Source organism: Phoca vitulina, unplaced genomic scaffold, assembly GCF_004348235.1.
Source record: "Phoca vitulina isolate PV1807 unplaced genomic scaffold, GSC_HSeal_1.0 scaffold19, whole genome shotgun sequence".
NCBI classification, from domain to species: domain Eukaryota; kingdom Metazoa; phylum Chordata; class Mammalia; order Carnivora; family Phocidae; genus Phoca; species Phoca vitulina.
This window is the reverse complement of record NW_022589722.1, coordinates 28,639,554-28,657,518: the sequence shown is the minus strand read 5'-3', so window position 1 is coordinate 28,657,518 and position 17,965 is coordinate 28,639,554. Positions and strand designations below refer to the sequence as shown.

At 57.1% G+C, this 17,965-nt stretch overlaps 1 protein-coding gene across 7 annotated transcripts in view; it reads left to right on the top strand.

Annotated features, from left to right (window-relative positions):
* Positions 1–17,678, top strand: part of PACSIN2 (protein kinase C and casein kinase substrate in neurons 2) — a 131,807-nt gene extending 114,129 nt beyond the window's left edge. For 4 of the 7 annotated variants that reach the window (XM_032416160.1, XM_032416158.1, XM_032416161.1 and 1 more), the window contains exons 5-12: positions 469–624; positions 4,915–5,090; positions 6,753–6,873; positions 8,319–8,324; positions 9,603–9,724; positions 11,844–11,966; positions 12,404–12,600; positions 15,909–17,678. In XM_032416160.1, coding sequence (XP_032272051.1) covers positions 469–624; positions 4,915–5,090; positions 6,753–6,873; positions 8,319–8,324; positions 9,603–9,724; positions 11,844–11,966; positions 12,404–12,600; positions 15,909–16,021 — 1,014 coding nt within the window. In that variant the 3' untranslated portion in view covers positions 16,022–17,678. The remainder of the gene's footprint in view (positions 1–468; positions 625–4,914; positions 5,091–6,752; positions 6,874–8,318; positions 8,325–9,602; positions 9,725–11,843; positions 11,967–12,403; positions 12,601–15,908) is intronic. The other 3 variants (XM_032416162.1, XM_032416163.1, XM_032416164.1) reach the window with 3 other exon arrangements.
* The last annotated feature ends 287 nt before the right edge of the window (positions 17,679–17,965 follow it).

Below are 17,965 nucleotides of genomic sequence, written 5' to 3'. Positions count from 1 at the left end.
GCCTGGCGTGCTCTTCCCGCAGACAGCCACACCTCCCGTACATTCTTGCCCCACGTGATCTTGGCTGGCTCTCTCCAGCCGCTCCGGACGCAGTTCGGCCCACAGCGCCCCAGCACAGCGCCCCACCTCTCTTGCCTGCTTTCCTCTCCTCCTTGGCACTCATCACCCTCTTGTTCACTGTGCTCTTCAGCTGTCTTTTGTAGTTGCCTCCCTGGCTAGACGGAGAGCTCCCCGAAAGCCAGGGTCTTTGGTGCTGCACCCCTGGTGCCTAGAACAGCGCCCGGCCCAGAGCAGGCCCTCCGTCCCTTTCTGCTGAATGAACTCCTCCCTCGTAACTAGTTGTAATTATACGGCATGCGCAGCTTTGTATCTGCTCTTCCCCTCTCCTCTGGGGGGTGAAAGCAGAGTCTGTGAAGCCGATTTTGAACTTGCAGACACGTGGCACTCAGGAGCTCGTTCTCCCCGTAGGTAGAAGCAGCAAAGAAGGCCTACCACGCGGCATGTAAAGAGGAGAAGTTGGCCACATCCCGAGAAACCAATAGCAAAGCGGACCCATCCCTCAACCCCGAGCAGCTTAAGAAGTTGCAAGACAAAGTAGAAAAATGCAAGCAAGACGTTCTGAAGGTAAATGGGGCACGTCTTTCTCCGTGTTGAATGCACGTGCCTCACCCGGTCACCTCTCTGGCCCACAGTGAGCCTTTGTTGCTGCTTGATGGGACGGGTGGAGAGATGGCCCACCAGTAAGACCTACTCCTGCGCTCAGGAGGGCCCCGCAGGGAGCACTCACCTTACCACAGCCCCCTGTGCCCTGCTCAGGACGGGGGCAGACCCGAGTGCTGGGCAAGCTCGGGGAAGGGGCTGGTGCGCGAGAAGCGGGAGGGAGCAGCTTGTGCAGGACAAGGAGGTGTGGATGCCAGCGTCCGGCAGCTGATACATGAGCCGGCACGGAGGGGCATGATGACCAAATCGCCAGTGGTCTTGCAAGGCCAGTGAAGTAAGGAGCTAGGACACTGCTAACGACGAGCCACTGAAAGAAGGTTCCAGAGCTCAGGGAGGGCAGAGGTTTAGTGGAGGGCCACAGCTGAGAAGGATTGCTCTGGTGGTGAGTGGAGGGAGTCCCCAGAAGGGGTGGTGGAGTATCCAGGAGGCCCAGCACACTGTGGCCATGGGGAGCGTGGAAGGGTGGGGGGAGCAGGCGGGTAGTTCCAGCAGTGGAGGCCCCCGAGAGGTGTGGGTGGAGGCTGCGGGCGCTCAGCCAGGAGGCCGTGACCAGGCCCTGTGTGCAGCAGGCCCAGTGCAGCACCCTGGCTGCCGTGGGGGAGGTGTCCTGCTGCCGTGGGTTAGAGAGATCGTATGGGAAGATGGTGTAAGCTGTTGGTCTCCACGGATGCAGGTGGTGGTTCTGCCTGGAAGGCCTGAGTCGCGGATGCAAACACTAGACAGATTCAGATAATTTAAAAGTTCCCAGTAGGTGAGAGCTGACGGGAGCAAGGCCCAGGCCACCACCTCTGCGGCATGGTGACGGGTGCGGGGCTCGGGCTGTGGCTGTCAGGAGCCCTCCTGCGGCAGTGCTGAGGAGACGCCACCTGCATTTGGCGAGAGAGAGGCAGCCGATTGAGAAAGGCTGCGTCCTGGGAACAGGTTGTGAGGCCAGGAAGGAAAGAGGAGCCCCGAGCTGCTCTGTTAACACCCACCGCCTTCTCAGGCTTGGATGGGCACCACTGAGCCCAGGGAATTAGGTGGTGGCATCTCTGTTGTGTGACGCAGGAAACTAAGTTCAGAGAGGCTCAATCTTGTGCCACCTGGTGTGTGAGTGGGGGAGGGCCCATACCCTCTCTCCCCACCCCTCACCACTCTGTCATCAGCATGGTGACGGAGGGCGGTTGTGGGGAATGTCTGCAGAAGAGTTCATCGCTCAGAGTGAGCACCAGAGTCCCTTGGGGAGCAGCCCCCCTCCCCGCACCTGGCTCTGGGACTGGGGCCGGGGCCAGGCGGGTAGGGTTTAGAGCAGCCGGCTGCCTCCACCGTGGGATCAGGTGAGGAGCCTGGGGCTACATGCCGAATGGGGAGGGCACCTGGGCTCAAGGAACAGAAGGCTGGGGGGCTGCCGAGGGTTGCCTTTGCCAGGTGTCCATGACAGTGCCTGGAGGAGAGACGAGGCATCTCTGGTCCTGGGTATGGGGGTAGGGGTGGGGGTGAGGGACATAGACACACATACCTTTCGTGTTTCACAGTCACTCAACAGAGTCCACCAAATTGATCCGGGGTCCGAGGTCAGACGTAAGGCACCTGTGAGGATGACTGGGCCGCTTTGTAGAGGTTTCCTTCCCTACTCTGCGGTCTAGCCAGTGACCTTGGGGCATGATAGTCCTTGTAGGCCAAGAGCTGGCCCGGACAGGAGGGCAACCCCATCTTCTACTCCCCTTTTTGAAGCAGTTTCTAAAAGCCAGCACTGACTGGCTACACACTCCCTTCTGTATTTCCTTCAGGCAGTGACTGCGTCTTGCAGTATCCATCAGAAAGGAACTTCTCATGTTCAGTGCTAAATGTCCAGTCCACAGGAGAGCAAAGGCTGTCTCTCATTTCACTCCATGGATGTTTACTAGGAACTTTCTATGTGCTCTGTGCTAGGAATTCCCCAGTAGTGATGATCCTGCTCTGCATCTGGCTTTGCTGGGGCAGGGCTGTTTGTGAGCACAGGCCAGGGACCTGGGAAGCATCTTGTTGCCACTGGGCACCTCAGGGGCTCTGGGGAGGTTGCTGTGTTGTTGAAGAATCCCAGAGAAGTGCTTGCTCTCCAGGCGCTGGGTGTTTAACCGCAGCTGCATGTCTTGAGGCCTCTGAGCTCGTGATCTCACTCAGGGCCTCACACATAGACACAGGGCAGTTGATGATGACGATGAGGAGTAATCAGAGGAGTTGGTGGCACTCTGTTTCTGCTGGGAATGTCCAAATTCTGGAAAGGATAACCTTTTCCTGGGGTCACAGAGGACCCAAGGCCAGCCAGGAGGCTCAGAAGCAGAACAAGGAACAGCATATAAGGGGGGGCCGGGGAGGGGAGGCTCCAGGCAGTGGGTGGGGCCTGTTAGGGAAGTCTTTGAGAAGAGGGGTCTCTGGAGCATAAAGGGGAGTTTTCCAGGGCATGAGTCACAGCAGGGTGTCTGGGACGGAAGCAGCGTAGACAGTAGATTTGGAGTCCTGAGTGAGGGCAGAGCTGCTTCAGGGATGTGGCAGGGTCTGGGGTCCCGAGACATGGCCTTGATCCTGAAGGCGGGAGGCTCAGCCCTTCCTCAGAAGTCCACAGTGTCGTCAGAGACAGAAAAGCGAAGTTCCTGGGTGGCCAGCCCATCTGCCCATGATCCCCCCCATTTCTCAGGGTCTCCATAGCGGGAAGGCTTACAGTAAATATGGCCCCAGCCCTGCCGTCCCTCATTTTGCCCCAGGAGGCTCCTTTGGTCCTGCCCTATTTCCTTTCTGGTAAAACCCCTTCTCGAGGCCAGTCTCGGGCTGAACGGCTGTGTAGGGGGGAGTGGTGGGCTGGAGGACAGGAGGACAAGGACTTTTTTGAATGCCTACTTCGTGCAGCTTGATGCCCTTTGTCTGTCACCTCATTTAAATATCAGACTGCTGTGATGTAGACGTATGGCATGGTCGGCTCAGGTCCAGACCACCACAAGAAAGTGAGCCAAATGACTGTTTTTGGTTTCCCAGTGCTCATAAAAGCTATGTTTACGCAATAGTGTAATTTATTAAGTGTGCAAGAGCATTACATCTAAAAACAGTATACACACCTTAATTAAAACATACTTTATTGCTACAAAATGCTAACCATCATCTGAGATTTCAGCAAGTCATGGTCACTAATCACAGATCACTGTGACAAATGTAATAATAATGATGAAAACTTGAGATACTGAATTACCAAAATGTGACCAGAGACACGAAGCGAGCAAGTGCTGTTGGAGAAATGGCACTGGGAGACGTGCTCCCTGCAGGTTTGCCCCAGACCTTCAGTCCGTAAAACACACAATACTGTGGAGCGCCATGAAACGGGGTTTGCCTGTACCTCGTTTTCTGCAGAGGGAAGTGAGGCTGTCAGAAACTCAGGTGCCAGGACCCACCCCCCAGGTCTGTCTGGCGCTCAGACCCCGAGATCTTGCCCAGAGGTATCTGCTGAGTCACCACTGCTGTGGGCAAGGTCCAAGGCTCAAGGGGGACCCAGCACAGCCCTTCCTCGGGGAGAGGACACGGATGGATGCCATGGGCGCGAGTCAGCGGGGCAGTGGTGCTCGAGACCACGCACCTTGGGCTCCAGAGTGACTGCCCCTTCCCCAGTGTCTGCCTGTTTGGGCCTGGTACTAGCTGAGAGGCCTGGCACATGCCAGGAGTGTGGTTTGCAGTTCAGAAGTGGAGGGGCTGGGACTTGAATTTGAAAGTGGAGTCTGTCAGACTCCAGTGCTTGTGCTCTTTGTGCTTTGGAATCTGTGGAGGCCTGAGAAGCTTTCCCCAAGGATGACCTCAGTGGTGGAGGTGGCATCGAGATGAGCCTGGGGGGCCTGGCCATGTGGGGTGGGAAGGGCGTCTTTCTGAGTATTTTCCCAGCCCAGATTGGGTGGAAGCACCCTTCGGGAATAGAGGTAGAGCATGAGTCTTCTGGGCTGGAACCCGAGGAAGTAGATCCTTGGATGCCGGTCACAGCTCCTCACCCTGCTCATAAACTCACTCAAAGTGTCTGCTTTAATATTGTCAGCTGATAAGTGGGTCTAGATGCTGATGAATTCAGAAGTGGCAGAAAGGGACAAAGGCAGGTGAGGAACAGGGTGGTGTAGAGCCTGGCTCGCTTTCTCTCCGTCAGAGGGAACCAGGGTGAATGGAAATGAACCTTCATCCTATTGTGCCCGGATTCTCTTGTAGACCAGAGAGAAGTACGAGAAGTCCCTGAAGGAGCTGGACCAGGGCACGCCGCAGTACATGGAGAACATGGAGCAGGTGTTTGAGCAGTGCCAGCACTTTGAGGAAAAGCGTCTGCGCTTCTTCCGGGAAGTTCTGCTGGAGGTTCAGAAGCACCTAGACCTGTCAAACGTGGCCAGGTGAGTTTCCATTTAGAGAAAGAGCACATCACCATGAAGTCAGTGGAAAGTTGCTTCTGAATAAAGCTCGATCATTGCTCTCCAGACTTGGGATGGCAGTGTTCGTCAGAAGATCTTCTCTCTGGGGGCTCCGGCTTGGCTCAGTCGGTTAAGCATCTGACTCTTGGTTTCAGCTCAGGTCACGATCTCAGGGTCATGAGATCAAGCGCTGTGTTGGGCTCCGTGCTCAGTGGGGAGTCCGCTTGGGATTCTCTCTCTCTCCCTCTGCCCCCCACCACTCTCCCTCTCAAAGAAATAAATAAATCTTTAAAAAAAAGGGGGGGGGGCGCCTGGTTGGCTCAGTCGTTAAGCATCTGCCTTCGGCTCAGGTCATGATCCCAGGGTCCTGGGATCGAGTCCCGCATTGGGCTCCCTGCTCGGCGGGAAGCCTGCTTCTCCCTCTCCCACTCCCCCTGCTTGTGTTCCTGCTCTCGCTGTGTCTCTCTCTGTCAAATAAATAAATAAAATCTTTAAAAAAAAAAAAAAAAAAGTTAAGTCCCTGGTTAAGTCCTCCTGCCCAGCGAGGGACCTTGTGCTGAGCCTGTCTGCAGCTGCGTGGTCGGCCTGTGCCAGGCACCCCACCGCCTGGGACGGCTGATTGCTGGCCTGAGCTGGGCGGCCTCGGGCCACGCAGTAAGGTGGCCCATGCGCTGCTGGCTCTGTGTACAACAGTCTAGGTCCAGGTAGGAAGGGAGGGCCACAGTTGGTGTATTTGAAATGAAGCCAGGAACATCTTTCTATGTTTCCTGGGCTGGTGTGCCCTGTCCTCAAGACTGTCTTACTTCGAAGCCCCTCCAGAGGCCCCTCCTCTTAGAGCAGCTACCTGCTCAGCCCTTGACTACTCAGGGGTCCCTTGGACAGCACAGGCCCTCGGACTCAGCTCTGGATCATGACATGGAGGCTGTGGTATTTCTCCTGCATTTGCCTTGTCTGTGGTCCTGTGGTGCCTTCACAGGGGCAGAGGTCTGGGCTAACCATGGATGTGGACTTCAGTCATCCGTATCTCAGAGCCACGTAGAAATGACTCACAAGCTAAGGCTTCTCGTTCGTAGGAAATTACATTCTCTTTGTCTCCTGCACAGTACAGCGGGAAGGAACAATTACTGTACAGCCACTCTGCCAGGATTTAATTAATGCTTATGACAGTCTATAAAGTGGGTGGCATTGTTCCCTGTCTTACGGGGAAACTGAGGCCGGTTGTAGTGGATTGACTTGCCTGGGGCTACACGGCTGGCTGGGGTGGGGTGTACATGCCCGACCTCGGCTGGCATGCCCGGCCTGAGCCCTCGAAGCCAGCCTGGGGAGTAGACGGCCGAGTAGTGTCCGAGGGCTGCCAGAACAAAGTACCAGAACCCAGTGGCTTATGACAGCAGAAGTTTATTCTCTCTCTCAGTTTGGAGGTGGGAAGTGTGAAATCAAGGCGTTGGCAGGACCGTGTTCCCTCTGAGGCTCTCAGGGAGGATCGTTGCAGCTGTCTGTCTGCTGTCAGTCCTTGGCTTGTAGACACATCGCCCCCGTCACACGGCCATCTTCTCTCTCTGTCTTCACCTGCCCTTCCCTCCGTGTGAACAGTGCCCATCCCTACCTTCCAGGACAGTCATGCATCTCCTCTGTCTGATTTAGCTACAAGAACATTTACCGTGACCTGGAGCAGAGCATCAAAGCTGCTGATGCGGTGGAGGACCTGAGGTGGTTCAGAGCCAACCACGGGCCAGGCATGTCCATGAACTGGCCACAGTTTGAGGTAAGAGGAGGCTGTGCCCGTGACCCCCTGGGCCCACAGGATTGAGACACATGCAGTCTTTTTCCTTCCAACCCAGTGTTGGCCTTTGCCCTGCTTATGAGGCAGCCTTTAAGCATGGCTACTCTGGGATCCAGGTCAATGTTGAAAGTCCCGAGGGCACTCCTGAAGGGCCTTCTGAATCTCAGTGAAGGTGCGATTATGTTCTTTCTCATTAAGAACTTGGATGGTCGCTTGTTGACCATCGGCGTTGTCTTCTCAGGGTGAGTCCCGGGAGCCGCCGGTTCCCTGCCGCAGCCTGCAGGATGGCTGCGAAGTGGGCTGTCACAGGGCACACCAGGCCTGGCGGCCTCGGGTCCGGGGGGGGCGGCGGGGGCGGGTTATGTGTAGCTCTTCTTACCCTTCGCATGAGGGACTTTTCCTTGTTTCAGGCAGTACATTCAGCTAATTTTGGTTCAGAATTAACTTTTCTCTTTTCCTGATTTCATGGGTCCAAGCTTCCAGTATCTTTACATGCAAAATATGAGGGCCTGGGGATCTCGGGTCTCTTCCAGCCCCCTCTGCCCCTCCCACCCCCACCAGGCCCTGCCACCCGCTTCTCTGAGGGCAGGGGTCTCCCCACCTTGTGGTAAAGCAGGGGCCAGGAAAGGCTCGGCAGCTGCCTTCCAGGGAGGGTGCCTTGTGTGGGGGCCGAGGGGCTTCCCGTGCCTCGGTGGCCACCAGGGCACTGGCTGCCCTCACGTCTGGTCTCACCACTTGGCAGCTGTGGGACACTGAGCAGGTCGTTTCCGTGTATAAAATGGGGGTGACAACAGCACCCATGTCCTCCAGCAGCTGGGGGCCCATGCTGGCCGTTGGCCCCATCTTAGTCCACAGTTGTGTCTGTCCTCACACGTGCGCCTCTGTCTTCTGGAGCTTCTCAAGAAAGCTGCTCCGATGGCAGTGTAGGTCCCTGCAGCTGAGCACGCCCCCTGCTCCGTCTTTAGGACATCTGCTCCCAACAGGACTGTGCCCCTTCCACGGGGGCACTGGGACAGAGTAGTGGAAGTGTCCCAGAGGGGAGAGCACAGAGCCCCCCCCCCCCCCCCGCCCCCGGCAGTGGTGCCCGGGAGGAAGCGAGTTGGTGTGTCCTGCGCACAGAGCAGGATTTCACCTGGCATGTGGTGTGTGCTGCTCCGGAGGGCCTCGGGAAGCCACCGGCGAAACGCGCCCCCCCCCCCCCCCCGCCCCCGGGCCCTTAGGGTTGTCCACCAATACCCAGAGAATGGAATAGTCTGGGAAGGAAGACCTGACAGGCTGTCTGACGGCCAGAGCCCACCATGGCCCTTCTCTTGTGGATCCTGCAGGCTGGAAAGCAGCGCCCACATGTGGCTCGTGCTTAGGGTTCTTAGAGGATCATGCTTGACTTTCTCTAATAAAATTATTTGTTTTTATTTTACATGCTGCAGGATGAAGTAAGTTCCTATTTTCTGGCTAATGTATAATCCCAAACCTCCTGCAGTGTGTGTCCGGCCCGCATGGGTGTGTGGGTGTGGAGGGTCCACAGCGTGGTTCTCACACCGCGGGCCAGCGAAAGAACTGGGGCAGCCGTGCTCTCTGCTGTTCCTTGTCCACACTAACAGCCAGCCCCTCCTTCCCAGGCTGGCCAGGGCTAGATCACATGGGCCCTGGGGTGCTGCCCAGTCAGGACAAGTTTATATTCACACAGTCTCTCTGAGTCAACTTATGTCAGTTGAGAAAATAATTAATAAACAAATAGGTGACCAGGGTCTGGAGTCAGGGGCCCAGGTCTGCCACCAACTCTGGGCAAGTCACCTTTTCTTTCTGGGCCTCAGTTTTCTTGTCTCACAAGTTGGCAGGTTATTCTTGATGTTTCTAAGATGGCTTTAACCCAGGCCAAGCTGTGGACTCAGTCACACCAAGGGTTAATTCAGTTAAGGTTGTTTGGTGAAGGGTGGGGTCGGGAGGGAGAATTCATTAACCATGTGCATGCACACACCTTTCTGGGAGATGATATCATAGCCCCTTCTTTCCTTAACCCACTTCCACTGTTTCTCAGTGCAGTCGATAAAAGCTGTTAACGTGCTGGGAAACTGGCAAACCTTTGGGGAGGTCAGCGCTTTACTTTGCTCTGTTAGTCCCGCAGCCCGTGCTGCCAGTGAGGGCCCTGATCCCTGGAGACCCGCGTGGTGGGCTAGCTTCCCTGCCCCCCCAGTCATGTGACACCCGGCCCCTGTCGTGTGTGCACCCCATGGTGCGGTCCCCATGGCGGAGGCTTGCTCAGGCCCTGCGGCCAGCTCTCTTGCCCCGCTGGGAGCCAGAAACAGTTTAGGGAAAGCTGGGAACTGGCTCCTGTCTACTTTGGAAGGCTCAGGGACAGCTGGTGAGGCCTCTGGCGACCCCTGCTGGCCGGAGGGGGCTGGAGGCTTAGTGCCCTGGGGGCCGGGGCAGGATGGGGCAGTTCCTGGACGTCTGAGTGCTGGCTGCTCAGACTCTCCTTCTGGAGACTGGGCCTCCACAGGCTGGAGTCCCCGCCTGTGGCAGTGAGGAGGGGGTAGCAGGAGGGTGCCAGGAACCGGAGGTCGGCTAGGGAACAAGGCAGACTGAGGCCGTGGGGCTACATGTCACGAAGTGTGCAGGGCAGGCCACTGGCCAGCTGGCCGGTGTGTTAGACTGATGTGGCCTCAAACAAACGAACTTCCTGTTTCTCTCCCTCGGTGCCTGCTGCCCAGGAATGGTCTGCAGACCTGAATCGAACCCTCAGCCGGAGAGAGAAGAAGAAGGCTGCTGATGGCGTCACCCTGACAGGCATCAACCAGACAGGTGACCAGGCTCTGCAGAACAAGCCCAGCAGGTGGGTGCCGGGGCAGCTTCCGTCCCCTGGGATAGGTCCCCCGGGTCCTCTGTGTGGGCTGGACGCTCCTAGCCCGGATACCTGGGAGACTCCCCAGTGAGGCCTTGCAGGGAACCGCACGGGTGTCGTTCCAGATGATGCTCCTTGGGCGTCCAAATTCCGCTGGGCAGTGGCCTCTCTGGGGAGGATCACTTAATGCTAGAGCTGTGGAAAGATCCAGAGAAGGGAGGCTTTGCCACAAACATGCTTGGGGCCCCAAGTGAGGGCAAGAGGTGATGTCAGGTCCTGGTCATTGTGTGTCCCCAGTAGTACACGCTGGCAGGCGGAGGTCACTGTCAGTGCCGTCCTTTGGGCAGGTTCAGGTATCCCGGCCAGGTTTGTACTTCCCTGTCCTGTATGCAGGTGCCTGATTTGGGAGGGGGGGGGCAGTGCAGGAGATCAAAGTGTCCCCCCTTTCAAGTCACCTCTTTGATGAGAGTGTTGGTTATTTTACTTCTGACTTAATTGTTTGCTGAAACCAAGTTTGGGTAGAAAAAGTGGCACTGAGGTCATTAGACCCTCCTGGAAAGTGTGTGCTAGACGAGGCCTGCCCCCAGGCCTCCGAATCCCAGCAGATAGGTGTTACTCTCCTCTGCAGAACTGAGGCTGCCAGCTGATCCCCCTGGAAGCACTCCCGCCCCGCAGGCTCTGGGCCCAGAGGCTTCCATGCCACAAGTAATAATACAGTTCATGGTTGCCGTTTCCTAGGAGGGTCAGCGCAGGTTCTGGAGGCCTCTCTGGAGCCCCAGGCCCTGGAGCCCCTACCTGGGCTCCCAGGCCAGGCATGGCCAGTGGTCGTTCAGCTGCCATGTCTCCGTCTGGGCAGGTGGGCTTGGTGAAGTGACCAGCGCAGTAAGCACTGTCCCAGGGATGAGGCTAGTACCTGTGTGAGTGGGGCAGGCCTGGGGGGTGGGCACGAGACACCACTGCAGGGGTCGGGGAGGAGGGTCTAGGAGAGTCTAGGCAGGCCAGGGCTGCTGCACAAATTCGGCTTCCTAGCACCAGAAAGAGAAAGGTGCCAGGGAGGGAGGAGGGCCTAGTGGTCTCAGACATGCGGCTCAGGCGTAGGCAGCGGGCAGCCTTGGGTCCCGTGCCCCTCACCTGAAGCCATGAGGCAGTTGCTGGCCACTTGGGGTCCGTGGTAGCATTTGAGGCATTTTCTCTCCTGTCCCCGCTCCTCCCACCCCCAGCTCTGTCTGAGCCGTCCATGCAGCGCTCTGAGTGTCAGCAGCTTGCAGCCCGACTCGGAGGCCCGGAGGTGGTGTGCGCTCCGCAAGCCCTGCCCTGCAACTGAATCCATGGTGTGGTGCCACGGCTCGTAGGGGCCCGTCTTTCTTCTTTACCATCTTGTTCCGCACCTGGCACCTATGGTCACTGCGTCCTGGCTGTCAGTCCGCAGCCTGGGCCCGAGTCAGAGTTGTGCCCAGTCCGTCCCCTCTGGGCCTGGCACACAGTAGGCAGCTGACACGGTTATGCGGATGGATGTTCTCTTTCTGGAGCACGAAAGGGGTCCTAATGTCTTACAAAGGGCTGTTCGGCGGGCCTTGGTGCTGATTTTGGAAGCTCTGGCCCCAGAAGAAGCAGGGAAGAGGCCGCTGGAACCTTTGTAGTCAGCAGGAGGGGACTGCTGTGCTGTGGGGTCTGGGGAGCTCCAGGAGCCTCCCTCCTTCTCTCAGCAGTGGCTCCGAGCCTCCCAGCCTCTGAGCCCCACAGGCCTGCTGCCAGCTCACGGCGTCAGGAGTAGGGGCCAGGTGGGGAGGAGCGGCAAGCCCAGACATCACTTGTGCTCCAGCAGCCTCCTGTCCGCAGCCCGGGTCTCCAGTTCAGGGTAGACTGTATCCAGAGGCAAGGAGGGGGAAGTGGACATGTTCTCTCCTAGACGTTTTAAGTGTGTTTAACCACCAAAATATCACTGTTTTTGCTAAACCGTTCTTTCTGCTCAAACAACATATCTTCCTCTCTGGCAAGGAGCCGATCTGTCCCTTCAGACCCTGGCCCTGTGATCCTGCAGCTGGGAGCACCCAGGACCAGGGTGGGGTACCGAGCTGGGGTCCCCTGAAAGCTCTCTCTCTCCCGGTAGTGACCTTAGTGTCCTGAGCAACCCCGCACGGTCAGCGCAGTCACTGTCCAGCTACAACCCCTTCGAGGATGAGGACGACACGGGGAGCACCGTCAGTGAGAAGGAGGACATTAAGGCCAAAAAGTTGGTGAACAAACGTTTCCCTCTGGTTGCCACCTCGCTCGCTCTCTCTCTCTCTCTCCTCTCTCTCTGTCCAGGCTCTCGCCCCCTTGGCACTCAAAGCAATGCATGAGGCCTGCAGGAGGTGGCCCAGCTGCCAGCTGGTGGACAGTCTCTGGCTTCTCGATTTCTCAGTTGGGGGGGAGGGGGCACCCATTAACAATCTCTGGTTGCTTTTTCTCTGTCCTCCGTTAACCCTCGCCGAGGCCCTGGCACACCACCGCAGGAAGACGGGCATGCTGGGTGGCCCTGCGGGGAGGCTGACTGCGCTGTGATGCTGAGGGGCAGTGCTCCTGCGGAAGGGGGCCCCCGCCCAGCCCCAGGGCTGCCGGCTCCAGGCAGGGCCTCGTGCCTCTGCCAGCCCCGTGCTCAGGGCCCTCCGGGGCCACCCTTTCTTGCAGCGTGAGCAGCTACGAGAAGACCCAGAGCTACCCCACTGACTGGTCAGATGATGAATCGAACAACCCGTTCTCCTCCACGGATGCCAATGGGGACTCAAACCCATTTGACGAGGATGCCACCTCGGGGACAGAAGTGCGGGTCCGGGCCCTTTACGACTATGAAGGGCAGGAGCATGATGAGCTGAGCTTCAAGGCGGGTAGGTGGGCTCCCTGGCTGGCATCTGGGGTGAATGCTTCCAACCTGCTGGGGGGAAGGTTTGGGGTTTTTTTCTTTTTTAAGTCTGGAAAATTCCTGCTAGTTCCATTTATGGGTTCTTCCCCCACATTTCAAAAGCAACAGATGCTCCGTGCCAAACCTTAGAAGGTGCCCTGGTGCTTTTGCCCAAGGTGCCACCCCTAGCAGGACTGAGGGCTGGGCACAGCAGGGCGCTGGGGCAGGAGATGCTGGTCACCGGCACCAGCCAGGTTTCCCAGGTGCTCCCTGGAAGCAACCAGCCTTGCGGGTCCCCAAGGGAAGGCTTTCTCCAGAGACCCCCAGCTGGCAGAGGGGCCCTTGGTGAGTCACCTGGGCCGCTGGAGCCTCGTGTTAGGGCCGTGCCTTTTGAACTTCCTCCCTGTAGGCACGTTGTGTACATTCTACCACCAGCACACCTTTGTTGCCAGTACCCAGAACTTCTGTTTTACAGAACACTCTGGACCCAGATTATGGGAACTCTGTGCACACAGATTTTCTAGCCTTTGTCTTTTTTTTTTTCTTTTTTCTTTTTTTAAACGCTGGTTGCAATTTGCCAAAATGACTTTCAACCCTCAGTTTGAAAACACTCTCAGAGCCTGTCAGAGGAAGCTCAAGTGGCCTGGTGCCAAAGTGGGCCCACAGAGAGCCAAGTTCTTTCCTTCTGCCTTGGCCCCTCCTCGAAGTCACCCCAGATCCACTATCCACCCCTCAAACCAGGAGGCCGGGCCAGAACTCAACCAGCGCAGGCTGAAAGTGTGCTCCTCCACTCAGGCCGCACCTCTGGGCAGCTCCCCGCGTCCATCTGGCTGTGGGGCAGAGGGCCGTGTCCGTGCTCGTCGGCCCCCTTGCCCCTGTGCTCAGCGGGCCGGGCAGATGGCCCCAGACACTCAAGCCCAGGCTTGGTCACCAGGCGTCCCTGGCCGGTTGTAGAAAGTTCTTATGCATTTCTTATGCACCTGCACACATCTTTGTCCAGTTTTCTGACCTCTCGGGGTCATTTGCCCCCTTCTTTGTCTGTTGATTTAGTCATTATAATTTCTAATTCCTTTGCTGTCTCATCTGTTGGATTTGTCAGCAATTTTATGGACATAAATGATTCCTTCTGCTCTGAGTGAATTTTTTTTTTAAAGATTTTATTTATTTATTTGACAGAGAGAGAGCACAAGTAGGCAAAGTGGTAGGCAGAGGGAGAGGGAGAAGCAGGCTCCCCGCTGAGCAGGGAGCCCGATGCGGGGCTCGATCCCAGGACCCCGGGATCACGACCTGAGCCGAAGGCAGATGCTTAGACTGAGCCACCCAGGCGCCCCTGCTCTGAGTGAATTATTAAAAGCAGTCTGACTGAAACCAATGTTTTAAATCACTGGTTCACGTTTTTACAGCTAGAAAGCTTCTCTGTTCACTAGGTCTGTTTTGTCCATTATCTTTACTGCGCTCTTCGCCCCGGCCAGCGCTGCTTTCTTCTCTCCGTAGCTCTGGTGCCCCCCACTCCTCTGGGTCTCGGGCACCTGTGGAGCCTTTCCCTGGGGCCCTTTCCAGCCCGTGTGAGCATCACAGAGCTGGTCTAGCCGTGCACCTGCGAGCCTGGCTGTGTGCAAGGGCGCGAAGAGAGAAACGCCAGTTGTCCAGGGGCCCACAGGGGGCAGGAAGGACAGGAGAAGTTGGAGCTCCCCCCCCAACTTTTTTTTTTAAGATTTTATTTATTTGATAGAGAGCGCACAAGCAGGGCAAGCAGCAGAGGGAGAAGCAGGCCCCTCTGAGCAAGGAGGCTGACGTGGGGCTCAACCCCAGGACCCTGAGATCATGACCTGAGTCGAAGGCAGATGCCTAACTGACTGAGCCACCCAGGCGCCCCTGAGCTTTACCCCTCTTGGCGCTCACTTCCGCCCCCCGTGTTCACTGCTGACGTTGCTGAGTTAGATTTGCATGGGGCTGGTGCTGCGGGAGTGGCCCAATGGCAGGAGGAGAAGCCATCCCTCACATGGGAGTGACCGCAGCTCTCCTAACCGGTGGCTCACTGCCTGCTGGGCACCACCCGGCTCCTTCCCTGCTCCAACACTGAGTCCTCCCAGCACCCGGTCGGCGGTGGAGGAAACCAGGCCCCGGGGCAGGGCGCCTTGCCCACGAGCCCCAGCCCTGCGAACCGGTCCCACAGGCACCTTCGTCACTGTCGCTGCTGCACGAAGCGGAGGCAGGGAAATGCCGAAGCAGGGCATAATTGCCTGGGGAAGAAAGTGCAGCTAAGCCTGCAAAGGGAACCCGAGAAGTACAAAGCTTCAAGCTGAACAAAAGGCAAAAGCTGTCCTGGGGCTAAGTCTTCCACCCCTTCCCTGCTCCCGAGAGGGCCTGAGCTACAGGGTTGCCACAGTGCCCCTGCAGACGGTCCCGGGCCAGAGCCCCAGAGCGCTGGACTGTTCTGTCCGCTCCGAGTGGGAGATGCCCGACCCGGACCTTCCAACACCACGGCCCTGACCACACCTTTGGTCTCCGTCCCCTGTCTGTCTCCTTGAAGGACCAGGGCTCCATCTGTCCCTCCTCATCAGGGTTCCTCCTCCACTACCTGGGCCCGGCCTGAAGTCGGGGTTCCTTCATGTCTGAACAGATGAGATGAGTCAAACCACAGTAACACACAGAGCCATGGGGAGATTCCAGAACTCTGCCGATGGCTTCCGTCTCACTGTGTTGAGAGGGGCTGATTTCTTTAAGTCAGAGGATAAATGCCCTGAGCTGGGGTCCCTACCCCTCCCACAGCCTACTCTGGACACAGATTGAATGAACACACCCGGTCAGCAATTTTATGGACATAAATGCAGGACTGAGGGCTGGGCACAGCAGAGGAATAAGTGCTGGAGGAGAGAGATCTAAGATCAAGAGGGAAGGAGGGGGACAGCAGGAGAGGGCGGTGACGGGGGAGGCATGGGCCCTCTGAAAGCTTTCCTCTGACCTGGCCTGGAACAGTCGGGAAGCACAGGGCCTGTGGCATTGAATTCTGCAGTCTCTGTGGGAGCTGCTTGCTTTCGGGTCCTTGTGCGAACGAGATGGCGGTCTTGAGACCTCTTGGGGGCCCCTACGGCTGGCTAAAAGAGCAGCTAAAATGCAACTTAGAGAAATAACCACGTCTGGCCCAAGAGAATGCCTGCTCCCCCCACCCAACTTAGAGGCCCTCTGTGGGCCAGGGGTGGGGGCTGAGCTGCCAGGGCACTCTGACCGGGTGGTGGGTGGTCCGTGTGTCACCCGCCTGCTCACCAGGACTGCTTGCTTCTTGTCTTGAAGGGGACGAGCTGACCAAGATAGAGGACGAGGATGAACAGGGCTGGTGCAAGGGACGCTTGGACAACGGGCAGGTCGGCCTGTACCCAGCCAATTACGTCGAGGCGATCCAGTGACGGGCCAGCCGGCTGGCTGGCGGCGAGTGGAGGCGGGGGTCCCGGGAGCTCCGTTGGCCGTCGGCCCTGGACAGCGGCAGCCCGGCGGCAGTCGGCTGTGTGAGCGTCCGCTCCTTTTCCTGCAAGACGTGCTGGCTCCATTGCTCTTGGCTTCCTGGTGTCTCTCAGAGGCAGACGAGCTGGTCGTTTCATCTGGGACTCAGCACCTTTCCGCGCGCCGTGCAGACGGAGAGGTCTGAGCGCCGGAAGACAGTACAACAGGACTCGCCCCGTACCCCCATCCTGCTCGCTCTGCGTGTCGGCTTATCATGGATCTGTCTGTTCTTGACCTTGTCTTTCCTCCTCTCCTCTGAAGCAATGGTGGGTTCCATTGATTCTTGTTCCGCTGATTACTTCCTCTGACGCGTCCCATCACCCGCAACTTAAATGAACAAACTTACATGCTATTTTCTGAGTGAAGACGTTGAGGTTTTTAATTTAAAGGCTGTGTACAGTTATACTTTTTTATATACCTGTTCTTCCATTCATTTATACTTAAATTATGGCACAGATTGATACACACCGGTCTTGAGGAAATCTCTCTCTCCGCGCTGGGCCTGGGGCAAGCCTCGAGAGCCGCAGTTCCCTGAGACACGCGGTGCTTGAGGCCCGAGAGGGTGGTGGAAAGGTGGGAACGCGTCCGGCTGGGTGTCTGGTGTGAATGCCCTGTGCATTTGGGGCATCCGCCATGAGTTCCGGAAATAACCTTACGTAGTACTCCAGGTGTCCCCGTATTTAAAAACTATTTTCATTCTATTTGTGTTTAAAACTTTATTCTTGCAAATTAACAATTTTATCAGTGATTTGAAAGGTTACAAAGTAAGAAGACTAACTTCTCAAGCACACGCGTCTGTAGATTAAGATGCTTTCTATTAGACTGTCATGTCTTGGTGTATGTCTGTATATATTATTTGATATTCAGAGAATCTAAAGAGTTTGTCTACTGTTTCAGTGAGATTTAACGGCTTTTGACAGTGGGTTTAATTTGTAAACTGCTTGAAGACTGTGACATTCGGGCACAGGCCTGGCTGGTCGGCTGGGCCTCCTCTGGGCTCCAGGCACGGACCTGGGCCTCTCTGGAGCGGGGACAGCTGTGGGGACGCCTGTCCTCGCTGGACAGCTGTGGGTCCACCTTCCCACCAGCCTTAGTCCTTTCCGTAGCAGAACACTGTAAAACCTCCCGTGTCTTTCCAGCAGCTGCAGATTCCAGCCCTCCCGGTCCCTCGCGAGCACACGAAAGTTGGGTCTCACCCCAGAGCACCGGGGTCTCTGAGCGGCCTTAGTCATCGGGAGCAGATGTGCTGGGGCAGGAACTACACTGTAATCACAGGGCGGGGGAGGGAGGGAAGGCGGGAAAACCTTTATTTTGTGTAACTCAGACACCAGTGGAATGGCCGCCGCCATCACAAGCTATGCATTTTCTCCATGTTTCCAGTGAGCTTGATGTCTTGCTTGGAAAGTGGATGTGCGTCTGCGTTCGTCATGAAAACTTACCAGCAGAAATCCTCATTCCTTTGCTACAGATTGACCAAAAATTGTCAAGTCTTGTCAGTTAGGAGTTTCTTTAAATGTATAGTATTTTAGAAAAAAAAAAAATCAATAAACAGTTGATCTCATGAGTGTCGCTGTCCCCGAGCTGTGCGTCCCTCACGCTCATGTCCGCTGGTGGCCGTGTCTCCGGCAGCGTCTTCCATCCCTGGAGCTGGGCGAGATCCCGGGCGCACCGCCGCTGCCCGAAGGGCCCTGCGCCCTGCCAGTCCGGAGGTGGGGGATGTGAGGCGCCCGAGCCCCTCCAGAGGCCCCTCTCCCCGAAACCCGCTCCACCGTGGCCCGGGCTGCCCCGGTGTAGACGCTGCCGCCTCCTCCCCCACCCCCCCCCCCCCCCCCCCCCCCCCCCCCCCCCCC